Source organism: Lepidothrix coronata, unplaced genomic scaffold (assembly GCF_001604755.1).
Source record: "Lepidothrix coronata isolate B3197 unplaced genomic scaffold, Lepidothrix_coronata-1.0 Scaffold8, whole genome shotgun sequence".
NCBI lineage: Eukaryota > Metazoa > Chordata > Aves > Passeriformes > Pipridae > Lepidothrix > Lepidothrix coronata.
This window is the reverse complement of record NW_016690188.1, coordinates 7,543,974-7,565,338: the sequence shown is the minus strand read 5'-3', so window position 1 is coordinate 7,565,338 and position 21,365 is coordinate 7,543,974. Positions and strand designations below refer to the sequence as shown.

General features: G+C 34.0%; 1 protein-coding gene across 3 annotated transcripts in view; it reads right to left on the bottom strand.

Annotated features, from left to right (window-relative positions):
- The window catches only part of ADGRA1 (adhesion G protein-coupled receptor A1), a 263,876-nt gene that overhangs the window by 12,049 nt on the left and 230,462 nt on the right, over window positions 1–21,365 (bottom strand). For all 3 annotated transcript variants that reach the window (XM_017804122.1, XM_017804123.1, XM_017804124.1), the window contains one exon: window positions 19,572–19,717. In XM_017804122.1, the coding sequence (XP_017659611.1) occupies window positions 19,572–19,717 (146 nt within the window). The remainder of the gene's footprint in view (window positions 1–19,571; window positions 19,718–21,365) is intronic.

The window sequence follows — 21,365 nt, the reverse complement described above, 5'->3', positions numbered from 1 at the left end:
AATCTAGAAAAGTGCACGTTATATATATATATATGAAGACACTGGTGAAGCATTAATTTGTTTTCTGCCCCCTAGTACAAAAAGAAAAAAGATTTATCAGTTTAGCTGTGCTTATGTCTAGGGCACAGTTCATATAGGAAGAGATGTCAATCTAGTAGCCACTTGCAAAATAAATACAAAAATAAAAGAGGAATCACAGCAAGATGACTTTCCCCTTCATATTTCCTTAAGCTGGGATTTGATTTTAACATCTTTGTGAAAATAATCCATATAGAAAATGGTCATTAACTTCTGAGCTATCCAGATGCCACAGTTCAAGTACCCGGGAGGCAGGCAGCTAGATAAGGAGCTGCTCGGTAGAAAGCTGAATTTATGAGCCTGATTTTCAAACTATTCTTCCTGAATTTTTCATGCATCACATCATTTCATGATCCTTTTTCCTGGGAATTTTGATAAAATAAAAATATGCCTTTGTAGAATTGATGGGATTTTGAAAATATAATTTTCCTTTAAGAAAAAAAAAACACGTTGCTTTGAATCCTGTTCCCAGATAGTCTTGAATATATTTACAAATACCATGTTAGTTTTGTTTAATGGTATTACTCAAGAGAACTAGCCCATATTTCTCCAGTGCTTTTCTCCTGTCTGCAAAATAGGATAAAAACATGGAGAATACAGTAAAAAAGTTTAAAAATCTACTAATAATGTTAAAATAAACTTCAATTTTGCAAACCAAATTTTGAAAGGTAAATAAAAGCAGAATTAAGGGTTGTGTGAAAACCCTCTTTAGCACCTTTTATGTGGCAATATTGTTATACTCTTTAACTGCCTGTTCACAGTCTACTTCTTTTTTTCCATAAGACATTTCACTCATTCAGTACAGAAGAAACAAAAGTCACTGGACAGGTAGTTATTAAATTTTTTTATATATATCCCTTCTTTCTAGATCTTATTGCAACTTAAGAGTTTTGCAAACAGTAATTAATTAATCTTCATAATGTCCTTGTGAGAATATGTATAATCTTTTTCCATTTAGAGGCAGACACTAAACCACAGAAAAAATGAATGAAAAAAAATTATTCAGAAAAGTCTCTGCAGATTTGTTTGCTCAACTTTTGATGTCGAGGGCTCTATTTTACAAAAGCCTGATTTTTTATTACAATTGGCCACAAGAAAGGAGATTAAATACTCTTCATCTGCCCTTAAAGACTCATAACATGGGAGCCTGGGAGAAAAAGTGAGAGAATATTAGTCAGTGTCAGAAGATGTGAAACCTCACCTACCAAATGGCTTCAAAAACACTTGCTTCTCTCATGTGAGCCCACTGCACTCCACATTCACACTGAGTTTCTCTGCCTTTCCATCCATCACAGACGATGTCTCAGGCACTGCCAGTTAGGCAGTGGGAGAGTTTAGGCCCTGCTAACGGAGGAAGACAAGAAGCTGTGCTGAAGCTATTGCTATTCAACTTCCTTGGCTAACACCCTTCATGGCTAGTGTAGCCATTATATCTTCTCTGGTATTTTGCAGATGAAAAGGAATTTACAGGCTGATAGTACTGTTGCTGTTTGCTTTACCATGACCCCGCAAGACTGAGCCAGCAGAGAGGACAGAAAAACAAAAATGAATATAAAAAAAAAAAGATAAAAAAGGAATTCAAGAACTCAAAAAATGTTTAGAGAAAATTTAGAAGGAAGAGAAAGGAGATTCATTTACACAGAAATAACTGTATTAATAGTCTCTCCTGAGCTAGACTAACTTGAAGAGCTATTGTATCTAAGAAGCAAGAGACACCTTGAGGTCTTCTTTTTTCTATTTCATTGGAGAATGCCTTCATCACTGCTGGAAATCAAAGACAGAGATGATTCTTACAGTGTATTCCATGTTGCAGTTTAGCTCTTTTGACCTCTATTCCTGCTTATTTTAATGAATAAATAACTTAAATTAGAGTATGAAGGTATCCATGTTGAATGCACTTCTGGTGGAAAGAAGTAAATACATGTTAAGCACCATGTTCATGAGAAAGAAAATATGAGTATTTCTTAAAAAATCTGTATTTGAAAAGGATTAAGAACAGCAAGAAGATCATAGAGAGAAAATTGTTTATGTTAATGCTTGGAGAGAAGTAATAGAAGGAGAAATAATACTCATGCTTTGAGTATTTTCTATTTGCACAATCATTTTATCCCTAAGGAACACAACAGGCCCTTCAGTTCTGTTTCCACAGTTAATTTCTGGTAGTAAAATGGCTGACACTCTTGTTTGGAGGTATTCACTGCTACCTCATTTTTCCAGGCATTTGACTCTTCTGGCTGTTAGCTGAAATTATTTTGCAGTTCCAGCCTACTGAATCAAACACAACTGCTTCACCGAGCATTGCAGTGCACCTTTAGAAAGTCAATTAGCATGAGAATGTCCTTCTTCCTTTCAAAGGGGAGAAAAGAACCATTAACTATCAACCCTCATCAAGACAAGGAATTCTGATAAGAGCCTATATATGACAGTGGCATTTTATATAACATGAAAGTGAAATGAAAAGTAAAGCATGCAAAGATAGTGATAATAAGTGCTGTACTCTTATATTGTCACATATTTAACACCCAGTTCACTTTATATTAGTATCAATGTTTTATGACTGTCAGTAGAACCACCCTGAATTTTAAATAGAAAATATGGATTTCTTTGGTTTTACTCGAGGTAATACTTCATTAAGACTGCCAAAGGAAGCAAACGAAATGACTAGCAGGAGGACATATATTTTAATTTGGTTTGACTGTGAAAGTCACTGACAGGGGGTTCTGGTCTTTGTTCTCCTATGACTAAATTTTGAAATCATATTTTTAAAAAGGCATTTATGTCAATCCCACATTTTATTACGGCAGTCACCAACACAACTCCCTGAAACCCCCTGTGTTTTGTTGACTTTGACACTTACTTACTTTGTAGGCAGCATTTTTTTGTCAAGAAGAATGTTTTTTCTTCTGCAGTAATTTTTTAAAAATTTTAAAGAGACCGTTCAAGTCCTTGTTTTCTAATTTTTACATTACCTGAAAATACACTATTTTCAGCTTTCACAGAAGAACCCGTGGAGAGTTGATTCAGAGGTTATTTATTCACTATTTGGTATATTTTTGGGTTTAGGTATAAAGTATATTTGTTGCATTAAAAAAAGATTATGAAGCCTTAATTTTTATTATGAGCTACATTGCCAAGTTAGAGCTAAATAATTTTAATTGCATAAGATTCACAGGTAATATATGAGTAATACTCTTAGTTTTATTTTCTGTTAAGGTCTTTCACTGTACACAGAGAAAATGATTCAGACGATATTAATGACCAAGCAATCAATTAATGTAGATAGGAGATCTACTGGTGGACCCAGATGCCCTCTTAGATTTGCTCAGCTGAGCATTAAGACAGATGCATGCAAACAAAAAGAGAAAACAGGAACTTCTGGGAAATATCTCTAGAGAGATCACACTAACTCTATCTTCTAAATTCATGTATTCTTTTCCTTTTCCTCTTATATAAATCAATGATCTTATATGAAGGGCAAGCTCTTTGCCCACAGTGCCACAGGGAGCTGAAATCGTTTAGAAGAAAGAGAAAAATACAAGAAACATTTCAAAGATGTGCATTTCTACAAAAATGACATTGTTAATTTGCACATTTTTTGCAAGTCTTGTATCTTTTGATGCAAAATTAAGTCCCTGTTCCAGAGGGCAGATGCTAAAGAATCTTAGCTTTCTATAATGAACTTTTATGTGGGCACAAGAAAAACTGAAATCTGATTTCCCACAGTTTTTGTCTTATGATCATCTTTGGTGCCTAAGAAGTTACAAGGTCCCTTTGAGACTTTTCCCACAGTTATGCCATCTCTCTGTAACATCAGCCTTCCCTTATGTTCAGGTGTTTATCTTTGTTATTCACCTGCCCATCTAGTCATGTGCAAATTACAGAAGTTCAATGATCTCTATCCATCTCAGACTGACCAGCAAAGTTATTAGATAGGAAAAGTCTCAACAACAGTTGACTATTTCTTTGAGGAGATAAAAATATAAATAAGAATAAATTTACATTTTTCCATTACAGATAATTATAGGCAAAATGTGAAAAACTGAATTTTAATGGTTTAAAAACTAGCAAACAGGAATATTAAATTCCTGTTTTCAAAAATGTCCTCCTTTTCTACACTAATACCACAATTTTCACTTTAGTTTACTGATTCCTGAATGATGAATGTTAGTTTTACTACTTACAGAGAGAAAATAGTTGTGAGAAAGCACAGCTCCAACAAGCTAAAAAGCATTTTTATCTTTTCAGCTGGCTCTGAAACATACCAAGTGTCTTATACAGCCAGTTTCATTGACACAGGCCATTAAAGTAATCTGTTTAGGAAATTTAATGTTGTCCCATGAAATGTGTGATTTCTGAAAAAAAAATTGCCCTTCTTCAATGAAAATGAAAACTACAGCTTCAGACATAATTGTATGTAAAACTGCTGAATGCATCAGCTGGCTTCTGCAATGATTGGGTTGTTACTGTTAGAGTACTCTAGAAAAACTATAACATTACACAGGTTATGGCCACCATGTAACGCACATATTTTAATATTTAATAGAATAATATTTGATAGGTTTGTATGTCTTTATAAAGCACTTTCTTACACAGTTTACAAAACAACAGTAAATTTTATCTCTCTATCTAGATTTGTTCAGCATATCCTATGCATATTCTTAAATGACACCCATGCACCATACTCAAAACATACTTAGACTGTCTGCGTATAGATAATATGGAGGTATCTCTATCGCCTTTTAATTGTTAAAACTTCGAAGTATTAAAGCATTCTTAGTGTTTCTGAGAATATGACTAATAAGGTAATAAACACCTCATCTTCAAAATACTGTTAAGGGTTAGGTGCTACTTCACCAAAATTAAACATTTAGTGTTTCAGGTTTCTGCATCTCTGGGTTTACAGTTATGTGCTAATCACAATTTACTTCTGCCTTCCATCTATTTAGGTAATTGGGTTTATTTTCAACTGCATGTATCTAAAATCTAATCACACAGCTATAGCAAGATGTATCCTCAGGCAAAGTGAGAGGACAAACAGTCTGGTTTAAGACATGAAGAAACCACACACTAAATAAAAATAATATAATTTTGATCATTAAATCTTCTTGGTCTAGGAGAAGTATTCAGTCACAAACCCAGAGGAACATTTAAAATTGAAAAGCATTTATGCAGAAGATCCGTGAAAACCACAAAACCCTTTCTGCTGAATCTTTTCAGTTACCAAGCTTTTGTCATTAACAAATCAAAGCCTCATTTTTAGAGAAGAGAGAAAACAGTCTCCCAAAAGAAATTTTTTCTGATGTGAAAAGCAGACAAGCAGGCTTTGAATTCCTCTAAAGACCATACTCCATGGTAAAGGAAGGGAAACTGTGTTTTTGTTTGGTTCTCATTTTAAAATATTTTAATTTTTTTAATAGCTCTAGTATTTTCAGGGTTTGCCACAGGTCATAAGTTAAGGAGCTCGCATCCCTTAAAGTTAAGAAAAAGCAGTTCCCTCAAATATCAGACATGATGTTCATTCACACTGAATACTGCTTTCAATCATACAGGAAACCATCTGGAAACACTGTCAGGGAAAGCCAGTGCAAGGCACAGATGTCAAGATCCTACGATACAACCTCAGTGCCTTAGTGTATCGATCCTAAGGGATCGATTTTTGCTTTATTTACCAAGATTGCACAATGAAAAATTGAAAATAAAGTATTATGTATAAGGTGCCTGTATAAATGCCTTTTTCTTTTTTTTTTTTTAAATCTACCTTAATATTGTCTTCCTTGACAAATACTTACTGAGAAAAAAGCATCTCAGTCTTTATAAAGGGCAGCAGGTCAGAATTCTTGCCTCAAGAATTGCACTCCACAAAGACTAGAGTGACTGAAAATTCATACACCAGAAATCTAAAATGTAAAGCTGCAAAATCTAGGTGAGGTAAAAAATCCAAACCATGAAGATGAAACATTTCATTTTTTTTCAACCAGAATTTTTTCTGAATATATATTACATCATCACTTCTAAATCCTGAGTTTATTTTTCTTTTCATAAGAAGACATGAATGATAATTCAGTTCTACAGCTGGCAACATTTGGAACACATAACCCCTATTTACAACTCAATGAACTCATACAGAAGTAAAACAGCAGAAATCCAAAACCCATTAATTTGATTGTGAATAACTGCTCTCCTTGATTTGGTAATTTGGTGGTATTCCAACATATTTTAAAGCACATTTTATTACTTCCTGTTGTTTTTCACTCAGGATTCCTTAGTAATGACAGCTTTGTTTTCATGTATTTCAACCTGTAACATATTCCTCAGTTTTGCTATTTGAAAGAAGGGTGCATTCCCTTTTTTTTCATAGCTTAGCTATTTGAAAGAAAGTTGCATCTTCTTTTTTTCATAGCTTAGGTATTAGCTAGACCAAGTAATTTTATACCCATGTAGTAATGATAAATGTATTTTGGATATTTTTCAACAACAAGCAACAATCTTTACATATTTGAATACACCACTTTTTTTTTAGGGCATAACAAAGTTCCCTACTTTCTTAATGCTACAGACATTGACTGCTACAGACACTGACCAAGGTGAACAAAAGACTACTACTCATAACAATACACCCCGAGGCAAGAGACAATTTAAAGTTTACTTTGGTACAGACAACTATTACACCAAGTGAATCTGCTCCTTAAGGTGATACTCAGTAATCAGGTGCTTGGACTCTCTTCTGTGATGGGGAAGACAGATCTGTTCCCTTGAATTAGACAATTAAGGGTCAGCCATCATACCTGAGTGCTGAGAGCACTGGATACTCAGCATTCCGGTACCAGCACAAATGGTGGTAATTTTCTTATGAGGTAGGGATACTTTCAATTTGCAGGGATGTAAAATCACTTCTGTCATGACTCTGTCTTATTTTCATTTCTGCTTCTGTTTTTTAGAAATTTGTTAAACTTCTGGAAAGGCTGAAAGAGTAAGGACTAAAGAATCAGAGCTCTCATGGACTGTGGCAGAATGAGGTGGCCACTCATGCATTTCTTTTGCTATCCCTTATACTCTCTCATCAATAGTTTAGATATACTGAATACAAGCTAATGGGTATTTCTTGTGTTTATGAACATGATATTTATATATTTTACATTATTTATCTAGGAATTTTAACTTTACACTATATACCTATTATTTTAATGATGTTCTTTTAGACTTGTGGGGTTTTGTTCGTGGGATTTGAGTGATCTTTTGTGTGTTCTATTTCAGGCTAGGTTACAGCCCTCACATTTCATGTTTGTGGTCCATTCAAGACGAAAGCTAAAAGGACACAGAACTAGGATGGGAGGAAGAAGTCCTTGCACATTTTCAAAACTGGACTAGGTGAGATCATGACCTAACTTTTAAGTTGTATCTGCTTTGAATGAAGAGTTAAACTAGATGACTTACAGATGTTTCTGCCAATCTTATTATTTTTAGGACTCTATGATTACCTTATTATTCACTGTTATCTTTTCAGTCTTCTAAGGGTCCATCCATGCCAGTTGTCAAGGCTGAGAGAAGGGCTCTTTAAACCTACTGCTCTTCTAGTATATATCAGCCTGTAAACTGAAACATTGCACTACTCAGAGTAGACTGATTCATAGGTGAGCGAGCATAGCTTGAAAATTCCTAAATTTTCAAATATATTCTGAATATTTTTCACTATAAATATATTTCAAATATTTTCAAATTTCAAATATACATTTTCAAATAAATATCTCCGAAATCACAGTTTTCTAGAAAAGTACAATGCATTATCAAAATGTAACCAAGATAGGACACGATCGAGCTCAGAAAGAGACCCCACTTCACATCCATCAGCAATGCCTACAGCTGTGACTGCAGCCAGCCGAGAACGGCTGAAACAAAAGGGAAATTTATGCTATGTATAAACCCTATTATTGTATCTGATAAGTTGTGCATCCATTACTTATCTAAATGTTCCCACTGGCTTTGATCAAACTCCATATGAGTGAGATGCTGACTTGCATGATTTTATACTACACAACGGCATTTTCAGAAACCAATCTACCCTATAAGGAACCTTAGAGAAGTTTCATCCTTAGAGTTTGAAAAAAGGAAAAAGCTTACTCTTTCTTTTTTTTTTTTTGTGGAGAAAATATTATATTAGGATTCATGTCATGTTATCCACTTCTTCAACTTCCAATTTTTCATCTTGACAGACATACAGGTAGCCAAGAACTTAGCAAGTAAGTGTTATTAAATGTAACATGCAGCAGGGAAGCATTAAAATGCTGAAAAAAACTTTGTTATTTTTTAGATGGTTTTAGACTTTTGGCTTCTTTCTGGAACATTTTATCCTTCATAGTCCATAAAATGTAATTCAATCTGCTAATCTAGAGAGAGAAAAAAAGCATCCTTTTTTAATGCTATGTAAAAAAAGTTGTTATGGATTACCCTGATATTCTCGTAGACAAATTCTATTCAATTAATGACTTGAGTCCACAAAACCATGGAGATTGAGATTTATTGGTAAAAATTCAGGTTGACATTTTCTCCTTAGTTCACCCCATTGAAAAGTAAGAAACAAAGGTACAATTGCATGAGTTCATGAATGTCAACCCCAATTTTCAACTTTAATGTTGAGGTTTTTTGCTGTTGTCGGTCTTAGTCTCACTAAGCTGGAAAATATAAAATATGGAAAATATTTTATATTTGATGATGACATGAACATTTGTTTTCTTCCTATTGTTTAAAAGTTGACATGCACAAAAATCTATTTTTGGTGATCCCTATCTGAGATTTTAACCAGAAGCAAAAGGAAGTTTTTTCCATCATATATAAAAAGGTCAAAAGGTAAGTTTCTAAAAAAACATAGGGTTTCTTGGAGCACTCAACCAGAAGTGATCATGAAACTTCGAAAGAAAATGATAAGCAAAGATGGAGTTATTTTATAAGCATTAATCAAAAAATATTAATTAAAAGCTAGAAATGACGTCATTTCCAGAACTTTACTGTGTTAGAGATCTGAAAAGAACTGAACAGCTGTCATCTCCATCTTCACAAAACTATAAGAGCATCTCATTGCTCAGCTTTCCAGCTCAAAAGCTTCCTAGCTTTGCTAGGTACAATAATTGTTATCGGATTTAGCAATGCCAGAATCTCAGAAAGAAGAGTTCTCTCTAGCTGGAAAACACTCTCTTAAAAGCATGAAAAGGGAATGTAGCTAACTGGTTGCTTCTTCATTATCACTAACGGAAGACTAAGAGTTTACAAGTTTAATGTCATTTTCATATGAGACAATAACACAAGTAGGATAATCCACTTTAAATAGTCCAAAATGCCTTACCTACAAATTATAGCCAGCGTGGGGTAACTATTCTGAAAATAATAGAGGTGGTCATTCCTTATCTTTTTGATTCATGAGAAAGAGTTTTAGATACATCAGTAATTCCAGAAATCCAATTCCAAACTGGTATGCATAAATATTTCTTGGAAATGAGCTCTGCCTGTAAAGGTATTTTTTTTCTGGAGATGTCTATAAACTCATCTAATATGAAGAAGTGGCAAGATTGTGTGACTGATCACTAATGACTTTGCAAATACCATAAATTTAGGGATCCTCCATAATCAACCTACAAAAGCAATGACTTCAAAAGTAAAAGACTAGGCAATAAACTAAAGCAATAAATATATCTGAGCAAATTATCTGCTCAGAGATTTATAGGCATAAATTCGTAGATAATGTTCTTGGTGAATTACCTATAACCACTGATGTGACTGCTTGTAATAAGCCTCGCTACCAGTCAAGGTATGTTGGAACAGGGAGCTACTTACTACATTTGATATATTTTCCATAAAAATAATATAGAATATTTGAAGGTAAATCTCTGAAATCTCCAATTTCTTGATATTGCTCATAAATATTGAAAAGTAAACCCAAATGGTCTTCAGTAATCATAGATCTTACCTCCTAATCAATAGATAAAACATTACCCAGTTATCTCTCATAATCAATAAATAAATAAGTCAGGTATCTCATGGGCTGAGGTTTTCCTTCAAAGAAAATGTGGCCAATGTTCACTTTCAGATAAATTGTTAGAATATTGAATGATTCTCTAAGTGTAATCCAATATTAATGATATTACCCCTTTGCCTGAGTGAGTATTCAAAAGAGGCATAAAGTTTAATCTGGACATTCTGTTTTGCTAAGGTATATTAAATATTATATATTTAAATTCTTTTAATCTGTATCATTAAAATTCCAGAATATTTACCAAACTTAATTTTAAGTAGCAATAAATAGTATTTTCCATCTATAAACCAAAATCTTCTTATGATTAAATATGTGTAACTCCCACTGAAAACCCATTGTGGGTGCATATGTTTCAGAGCAAAAGCTGGTCTAATTTTTGGTTATGTTTTATATAGTAATGTGGTACCTGAATAAAAATACCTGGGGGATCAGCAGCCAGTTTCTACAAGACTCATAACATTTCCAAACACTGAAGGCATATTTGGAACACATTAGTTTCAAAGTTTCTTCTGTCAGAATTTGCTTACATAATAAAACACAAGAGTTTCTTGTGACACCAATGAGGCTGTAAGGAATTCAGCAGTAAATAAAGGTTGAAAAATGAAAATACTGTTAGGAAAAATTCTTGGTTTACTAATAACGAATTGTAGGTCAGGGATGAACATCAGGAGGTCATCTAGTCCACTCAAAAGCTCTGAGTCAGGGTCACATTAAACATCTATCAAGACTGGTTTGCCTTTATCTAATCCATGTTAACAAATTGCTTGTGACAGAGCTTCCACAGCCTCCCAGGTAGCCCATTTTAATTGTCAACTATTCCCATAGTTTAAAACATTTTTCTAATATGAACCTATTTACCCCTTACTGCAATTTAAGCTTATTTATTGTGTTTTTCTTTTTAATGTCTTCTCTTTTGAGTTTTTAATGAATACTAAGTTGAAAAGAAAAAGAACCATCCACACCTCCAGTAATGGTTTTCAATTATCTACGATGTACAACATCAAGGTGATCAGTGGAAGTTTATGGGTATTTTTCCATAGTCTCTCAATTCAAAATCAAGAGAATAAATTTAATGCAGCTCTTCCTCCCAAGACTTTTAAGCCCTCCTTCAAAACAGGCATAAAACAGAGATTATCACACATATTTGACAGGAAGTATGCATAGAATAAACCAGGTCTGAAGCTGAATTTGCAACAGTTACAGTTATATATGCTCCAATATATTTAATGTAATATGCATATCTGTGGATTTCATCAGTTATGTTTGTACAAGGAAAATACTTTCATTTCCTTGAATTTTTCCATTCATTAATAAAGAAACTTATTCTGAAACATTAAAATTATGTCTTTAAAACTATCATTGCTAATATATATACATATATGCATCAAAAGATATATTTAGTTTTTATTGTTAGTTTATTTTAAGATAATTCATGTATTTTTTATTGTTCAGCATTTACTCTTGGAATCTAATAATATCTTCTATTACTTGGAATAGTGCCAATGCATTGGTAAATGCAATAACTAATAAGTCCTATGCATGCTATAATTTAAATGCATAGTGATTGTACTGTACTGCAGTTATTACAGACTATTCCACAATCCTGTATTACACTAGTTGGTTTCCTTCAGTGCTCCAGTTTCTGTGACATTGCAGTTTATCAGTCTGCACAACACACTTCATAAATCTTCATGACTTATGTTTTCTTGCAACATCACTGTTTTCATTACAATTAAGCTGGATGCATACAGATGCCTACTTAAGAGACAGGTGTCCTGCAACAAACTTTAACTTCCATCTTTCTCACAGAATAATTTTCAAAGAAAGAATTTCTATCTAATGTTACTCTGGTTTTACTTAAATAAATCAAATGCTTTGTTTTTCTTTTTTTCTTAAGTATATGAGTACAATCATTCACAATTATAAGTCAGATAGTCTTTTCTGTAACTGTGGTGAATATTATTTCATGCAGATGGGAATGTTTAGTTCTTTGTCCATACAATGACATTTGAGAAGATCTTGGGTATTTCTCTTTACAGCATTTTTGCATAATCAAGTTTAATCTATATAGCACCAGAGAATTATCTGAGAACATATTTAGCTCTTTCAAATCTGATACAGTTTTCTACAAAGCCCCCATTGGAGTCTTAATATACTATCTTCTAAAAATCCTTGAACTTGTAAAGTTTTCAATCAGCGTTTTACATTTTGCCTGAAGCAGCTTATCAAAGCATGGAGCATTTTATCAAGCTTACTCACCCTCTAACTCACCCTCTACAATTATGTATATAACTAGCTCAAATTGTAGAGGGTATTAAGGCAAGAAATGGTGTGACAAATATTCTGAATTTCTAGGAAATACCTAAATGTGAACTCATAATAAAAGCAGCTGAAAATTTAATCTAATACAGTTCTGCAGATCAGCATATTGCAGTTCCAGCCTTTCAAACCTGAAAATATCTTAGGAATCATTATAAGTCTTCATGAAGCTCACAATTTTGCAAGCTTGCAAATGCCATAACTCATGGAGTAAAAGTTCCTAAGTCCCAAGACCATCATTCTCTCATAAAATGACCAGGTATCACTCAGGTGTGATTATTTTCTTCTTTGTCTACATTTGCCAATAACTTTAGTATTCAAGAGAGTTTCACTTGAATGGATCTCTTAAAGATTTGGTACTATCGTATTTCTACTTTGGAAAGTGTCAACATCATGTGTATCTCGCCTGTACCTTAGCTAACAAAATCCTTTTTCTGCTTTGATTGTAACACACACTTGAAATAAGGTCAAATCAAGGAGGAACCTCTGTTCCAGGGATCATTCACTGAAAGTATTTGATAGTGCATTCAGGTCAGTTTTGAAGAACGGTATTGCCATCTAGGACATGAGAATAAACTTTCGATATACTTTCAGCTGGGGTTTTGATTCACAAGACAGATGAAATGAAATTAAAAGCAAAACAGGTGTCTCTGTTACCATCTTGCTCTTAGCAGCTCAACAATTCAGTCACTCACCTTGAAGGTGGAGAAGTAAAGTTGTAGTCACTTGTTCTGTTTGATTTAGAGTAGGCAGGAAAATACCTCCACATTATGATACCATACACTGGCAACCCAGTGCTGTCAGCAGTGAATACTTACGTGGCCTACGCAAAGAGCAACAACTTTCTCCGGGTACCACTGACAATATATTGCTACTCTGGGTCTCTTTAATATTTTAATATTTTCTTTTTACATTTCTAGTCTTAATTTCCAATATCTAAAATAAGATGCGTTGATTATATCAGAGACATGAGTTAAACTTGCTGATGACTGACCCTGCTCACATCAAAATATTCTGTCCTCTAAGCAAAGGATATAATCAAGTATTTAAATTATAGCCAACTTCCTTGAGCATGATACAGCATATTTTCAGTGACACTGTTGGCTTATCACACCATGGTTCATCCAGCTGGTGAAAACCTTACTCACAGGGAGACGTCATTTTCACTTACTCTCCAATGACACAACTGTGTCTATTCTAATAGTAAAGAGTGAACTGCAGAGATCTCCTCAGGGCTTGTGAGAATTCTGCCTTGTGGCATTTCCCATTTAATTCAACATATACAAACTATAGAGGATTTTTAAGGAAAAGACAGATAATCCCTTGGGATAATCAGGCTTAAATTTACACTTTATAGAGGAGTATGTTAACTGTAGGAAGGAAAAATGAGCTTCAAGATTCTATGAGAATTAATATTTAAGGACATATCCTAAAGAAAACAATAGACTGTAATTGATGCTTTTCATCTGACCTCTTTCTCCCTCTCTCTCACTGTTTGATACTTGAAGACATGAATTTATGAGAGCCAGCGCTAATGAAAAATGCACTAGAACTTAACTGCATTTCAGAGCTGCTGGTGTCAAGGGGCTGAGTAATGTCTGTGTCTGTCAGAATGTAAATTAAGTCGCTTCATATGATTCAGTCTGAAGATTCAGAAAAGGGCATAGCCAAAATGTGGCATATTTGCCAAACCTGATGTTTAATAAAGATTTTTTTATCAAAGTCGAATTTTGATTCCCCCATTACGCTTCTGTTATGCTGCAATAAATTGTAGCCAACTTGTTATAAATGACTGGGGACATTTTTCTAGACCCTGAGATTAACAAAGGTCGTTTTCTGAAAACCCTTTCAATCTTGGGAATATTAGAAACAATTAGCTCTTTTTACTCTGGGGTTTTTATCTGGACATAAGGACATAAGCATTCTTTAAAAACTAAATATAAGAAGTCTCTAGTCTTTATAACTGGAATGTTTTTAGTACCTCCATTATGGTTGAGAAATATCATGTCACAATTTTCAATGACATCATAAATATTGCTGTGTGCAACTCAAATTCAGGAAACAGCCTGCTTTATGAGTAACTTATTCAGTAAAAATTACCATGTCATCAATTTGTGATGGAAGTCACAACATTTCCCTCCGGGCTCTCTCAGGACCAGCAGTTAGGCAAATGCAGCAGCACACAGCAGTAGGTCCATTTGTGCCCATGTGCTGGTTTCCAGCTTGTCAAGAGTTCAGATCAAGCATCTAGATGTTCATCCTGAGACAAGCAGGGTTAACACTGTGAGCAAAGCACTAAGCAGATGCCATGACCTCTGTGGCATCATGTAAGTCTGTAAAATCTCCTCACTTTAGAGCAAGAGCCTCAGAACATGACTGGTTGGCAATAACAGAAGAAGAGGGTTTTCTTGGATTTGAAAGTTTAGTGTGGTTTCTTCTTTTTGCAGTGAAAATATTTAGCATAATTTAATGCCACAAAGATACTTAGCTACTGTTTAGCTGGATACTGATTAATGTTTAGGTAGCTGAGAGAAATAATGAGCTTGGGAATGAATATGAAGAGCTGCTGCCACACTGACAGGAGAGGGGGAGGATGCAAGTTGAGCACTGCTGCATCTTGCACATCCATGTGATCAGGGCGTATGTTGTTAGTCACCACTACACCACAAACATAGCTCACTAGGAAGGCCCCTGTTATTGCTGCTTCCAAGACATCACTCAGTATTCTGGAAGTGTATATATGACATACAGAAACCTGCTCACAGAGAATAGCAGACGCACACACACACATATCTGCATGTACACATCCATTAGCAGATATTACAGTTTGACTGAACTGCTCCAGTTCTCACCTACTATTTCTAGGTCTGCTCTGTGTACAGGTCAAAGGACAGTTTCTATAAAACACTTAAGACATTTCAAAATACATGAAATATGCAAACAGCTTTATAATTCTAAAAATTATTCTATTTAAGGTTGAAAACAGAGAATGGAACTGAAGCCAGTGGTATTGACTGTAGGTACTCTGTGCGTGCTGCTGAAAATGCTTTAACTTGCCTCAGTTGTGATCTTCACAAAATTCTCTATGTTCATATTTATTAGCCATAGTACTAAGGCTAATACTTCTGTTACTAAAGCTAGATACACAATTTTTCTAAAGCACTCCAGGGGTACTTTTCCTAGAAGTCCCACAATTTTACTAAGAACATTTTAAAAAGCTTATCAAGATACATTACATGATAAATAAGATGAATTTCAGCAGAGACAGTGAAATCACCTGTTATCCATTTTGCAGTTGATTCTGCAACCCTATTTATGCACATTGATGTTTTTGCATGACAGATATAGGATATTGGACTCTGTAATCTGAAGTGTGCCATATTAGTTATCTTGTAAGACATTCATTGAATAAAAGAGGTGGGAGAAAATTAGGAGATATATTTGTACCTAACCCTGAGATAAAACTTAATTATCTACTTAGCACCAATCTCTGGCCCAGCTGGCAGCTTATTTATTTTTTATTTCAAATATTTATAATGCAATTGTGCTCAGTAGTTATCTTATTAAAAATGAAAGTAATCTAATTTTTTTCTGTCTTTCTAGAAAGGAATAGTTTTAACAGAATATCTTTCATAAATATTTTGCTGCTTAGTCTGTACTTCTGTCTAATTTGCATGTGTGCAGAGCATCACATGAAAAATGCATGCACATACCAGGTACAAAAACCTAATAATACCTGCACCTCAGCTTAGGCTGATGAGAAGTATTGTACATTGAAGTAACTGCTGAATCTTGCATGCTCCTTTGCTTTGCTGGCAAAAGCTGACTTCAGATGAGTCAGAAGCTAAACTCTGCCAGGTTTAACAAATGTCCACAGAGGATGAACAGATAGAATTATTTATTTCTATTAAGAATACCGGAGAGTATATTTTACAGGAAGTAATTTCATTATCTGCTGAAGTGCTAAGATTCAGCATTTCAATACACAAAAGTCAATGATGCATTAATTTGATCCACCTCATTAGCATCCAGGCACATTTAGAGAAAAATGCCAAAATTGTTACAGTTGGTTCCAGTCATCAAAGCAATAGGCCTCGAGAGATTTAACTCTGTAATTAATAGATAATATATATTTCATGAATAATATATGTAATAAAATATATATCGTGTATAATGCATAGCATATATAATGTATAATATAATACATGATTAATGTATAAGAAGAGGCAATATTTAAAATCATATTGCCATGTAGAACAAGTTTCAGTAAAATTAGATGGCAAAAATGTTTCAAATTTCATCACTCTATCTATAACAGAGAAAACCGATAAAGAACCACAATTTTACATAATAAGACACTTATTGCTACAGCCCAGGGAAAACTAGGAGAAAAAGATCAAGTGCACCTCATTTGTCTTGCTTCTGCAACTGAATATGCAAACAGCAGGCAGAGAAACTGAAGTAACTGTTACAAGCACACGTCCTTTTCTACGAGTAAGTAAGGTCTCCTTTTAGGTATTTTGGTATTTATCTTCACTATTTCAGCTACTTTTTAGAGTGGATCAAGCTCCTTGAAAAAAATGTGGTGGGACAATTTTTATGTCAGATTTACGTATTGATTTTTGGCAGTAGACTCCACTTACTGACTCACAAAAGATATCCCTATGTCTCATTCACATAGCAAGTGTATATATATGCAATACAAAACCACTTCTATGTGAACTGGAAACACAGTCTATCACACACCCCCATTACCAGAAAAGACTGAAGGACAACGCCAAAGTGTAATGTTTTTGCCAAACACATTCATATATTTGTATTCAACAAAACCTGAACACAAGGCAAACTAGGTCTATAGACAGGGATAACCGACAAACTACCTCTTGTTTAAAAGTGTCTTGTAGACTGTTTCATATTTTTCCCATCACTGGCAGTCCTGACATATAAAAAAGCTTAACTCAATCTCCGTTTGAATCAACTTTATACCATTCAGACAAATTAACACTCCCTTACCGAAACCCAGGTGTACCTGAGAAATAATATGTATAAAGGCCAGCATTGGCTTACAGACACAAGAACACCGACTAGTTAAAACATTCCTTATAAATTACTGCACTAAAATATAAGCATCTTAAATGGCTTTTATGGAAATATTATGATACAGAATAACTTTGATATTAATTTTATTAAAACCAGGAAAGTTAAAATGCCCCAAAAAATTATCATTATCATACTAAAAGAACAACAATTCCTAATTATGCGTTTAACATTTTCTTGCTTAATGGGATTTTTAATTTTACATACACTATGCCTGTTTCCTACACGAAGTGATCCTTACTATTTTGAATCTAGTACTAAACATTATGAAATCATATAAGACATTTCAGTGCCTGTGTCTCTAGGATATATGGTGCCCTGCATGAGAAAAACAACTTAGAATAATTTTACTTAGCTATTAAACAATTATACTCATGTTCTCTTACAGCTAAAAGGAGGTTTATCATTTCTATTGCTAAACTTAAAATAGCTACTATTTATTTTCACTGTCTGAGAACCTCAACATGACCGGTACAACAAAGATTCTAATTAGAGTAATCTTTTCTGTAACCTGATTGTCTATTGTTTTCCAACTCAAACAAGATTTGAATTTGAAGAACATACACTATGCTGGGTCTATGTAACTTGTAACAATTTTCTACTTTAATAGTCACAGTGCAGCATTTGAAAATAGGCAATTATTCATTTTGCCATGAGCTGGTAACTGAAGGACTGAAATTCTCATTTATGAAGAATAGCATAGTAAATCATGTATCTGCAAAGTCATCCACTCCTAGTGAAAGTATATGCTCTTGCTTACACCTAACAAAGCTCAGGATCAATATGGCAATTCTTCTCTTCACAATACAAATTTTATGTTAACTATAATCAATTTCATCACTAAAAATAAAATGTTTTATCAAAAGGAAATCTAATGATGTTAGTAAAAATTTCACTCAGCAGAATCAGACAGAAAAACACAATTCATCTTCCTACAGACTTTTAACAAGTTGTGACATAACACAGTCATCTATAACTGTTACTTGTTAAAAATTTTCTGTTTAAACTAAAATAATAACTTATTTTAGTCTATTTAGTCTTATTTTAGTCTATCTAAAAGAATACACTCATATGGATTTTTCACAGAAGACCCATAAAAAGTAGAATTCTCATTTCCTGTCCTTCACTATAAAATGGAGGTTTTCAGGCTAAATTGACCATTCAGGTTTTCCCATGATCTTTGGGGAAAGAGAGGCACCTCCATAAGATAATTCATCCTGTCCTCATTAAACATCCAAGACAGATGGGAGGAATTGTTCTCTGGAAGTTCTTTTCTGTCTTAGTCTCCTTCCAAAATCTATACAGGCACAATACATAACTTTGGGTAATACTTAATTTCTTGACAGCTAAGCTCAAAAGAGATTAATTAATCTTCTAATGCCTTTAGCTGGAAAACCTAGTTTATGGTAAGGTTTTGTTAGGTTTTTTTTCCCCCTTTCTGTGCATACTGACTATTCTGGCTTGGAGTTTGTGCATCTTACAGGCTTCTGGTAAGAATTCTTACTGTATTACACCTGTGATGCTGTCAGAGACATGTTTGTTAGCCTACTTCATCTAAAAAGCTGATAGGGAAGGCAGATTTCCAGTTGCTCCTGTAACAGCCTTAGATCTCTGATGTGGAATGAGGAAAGTTGCTATCAGGTTATTAGGCTACCAATACAAGTGTGGGCAAGAATTAAAGCAGAAGAGATAAGGGTAAAGGAAGAGTTATTATAGCATAGTTTCTGACAATTAAATAATGCTTGGAAGGAAGCCAGTTTTTGATTGTGTGTGGGTTTTTTTCCCTCCATAAAAAACCAACAGAAACATTTCAATTCTTACCATTCAGATAAAGATTAACTGAACCCAGCCAATACCAGTTCTGCATATTTCTATCTCCTGAGTAAACCATAAGCATACAATAAATATTCAGATATTTACACACACCTAAGTGGCTCAATTCTTTATGGATCCTACTTATAGTCTTTAAAAGGCAAAGAATACAGAAATAAAAGAAAGTGTTTATATGTTTTAGGAAGACATTAAAAAATAAAGTATAACTAATATTCCATACCTGAGTAGTGGTTGCTTTGGATAAGAAGGTTGGTCACTGTTTTGGCATGGCTGAGGTTTTTTTGTGACTTGCTTATAAATATTCCTGGCAGTTACTCCAATCCATAGCATAGTAGAGAGTGTAGAATAATGCAGTACTATGCCAACCTAGAAAAAACAATGGACAGTTAAACAACTCAGTAAGTGGATCAGTAAAACAAGAGTTTTAGAAGAATCTTACTGCATAAGTGTACAAACAAATAGATTTTTTAAAATGAATTTGTAAGTGCATCTAACAGTTGCACTTACAAATATTTATTTAATCTATTTTAGGTAATATCTGTAATGCCAGATGGCATGTTAGGAAACCAAGACTGTAAAGACATTAGTTTTCTAAGAACCTGATTAATGACAACATTTTACACCTGTTTGTGTTGCAAGCTTTGTTAGCTTACCACAACAATGAGATTTAAAAATTAATGAGAGACCTGTATTTTTCTTGCTATTTTCTTGCTACTATTTCCTTTAATTTTTCAAGAATGTCCTGCTGTAGTTCCCTCTCTGCTACATACAGCCAAGATTGACTTCTGTCAATGGAATCAGTGCTATTTGCCCAAAACTAGATTATTTTCAGACATATTTTAAGAAACTTTTAAACTTAGCCATATAATTTTTAAAATTAAATGACAGGTCTTGGCATCCTCCCTTAAAAAGACATACAATCTCTAATAGTGTTACTACAAACAAAGTACAAACACCTTTAAAATACTAACATCTTTGTTATGTTAATAATTGTTATTCATTACTATGGAAGCAGTAATTGGACTTTTATCCAATCTCCACTGCTTTATTACATCAGCTAAGTCTCCATCTGATTATATAAAATGAGGTTACCTTTGAAGCAATAACCTGACATTTTGCAGTGACAAGTAAAATATTGCTATAATTGGAAAGAACATAAATGTTTAAGGAATACAGAGAATTGCTGAATAAAGCTAACACAAATCTAATGACTTATTTGAACCAGTGTTCCTTTTTTGCTCCACTTAAAACAAAATAATTGATGAGTAAAGAAAAAAATTCGATGCATTTTGTTTATATTTAGTAATATATTTCAAAACTTGAAGATAGCAGCAAATATCTTCAACTGGAAACCCTTTATAATTTTCTCTGGGACTTGTCTGTCACATTAGACAAGGGAGTATAAAGCCTTCATTGCCATTGTCGCTTGAGGTAAAAGAAGCAGAAATAAGAGAATGAGACAACTTTATATCATCAGCTGGCAGACACTGCCAGCTCAGGGACTAGTGCTGTCTGGACTTAGTTCATATGCAGCTTGCAGCATTTCTGTAGGGGCACAGTGAACCGGGCCACGAGCGAGGAGGGGAGTGAAGGAGTAAGGCAGGAGGGAGAGAGGAGAAGGAAAAAGGGGGAAGAAAAAGGAGGTATAAATCATGAGGTAAAACCAGAAAAATTCTAGAGATTTGATTCCTAACCTCTTTCTCATTTTGACATAGTACGCCTGTATTCCACACAAGTATGATTTAAGAATATGAACAGCAGAATGAATTCCATGTGAAAAGGCACCTACATGTGAAATGTTGAACAACATATATGGCCATATAGACAGCAATAATAAGCCACTTAAATGAATGAGAGACCTGAAAATAGTACAATAAAATCATTTTACTGAACAGGAGGCAACTCAACTGACCTAACACATCATTGCAATGCCACACCTTAGTCTCATTATTGTTCTTCACAGTGTGCTCACATTTCAGTAGCTGACTTCCTTCTGATATATGGACAAATTGAA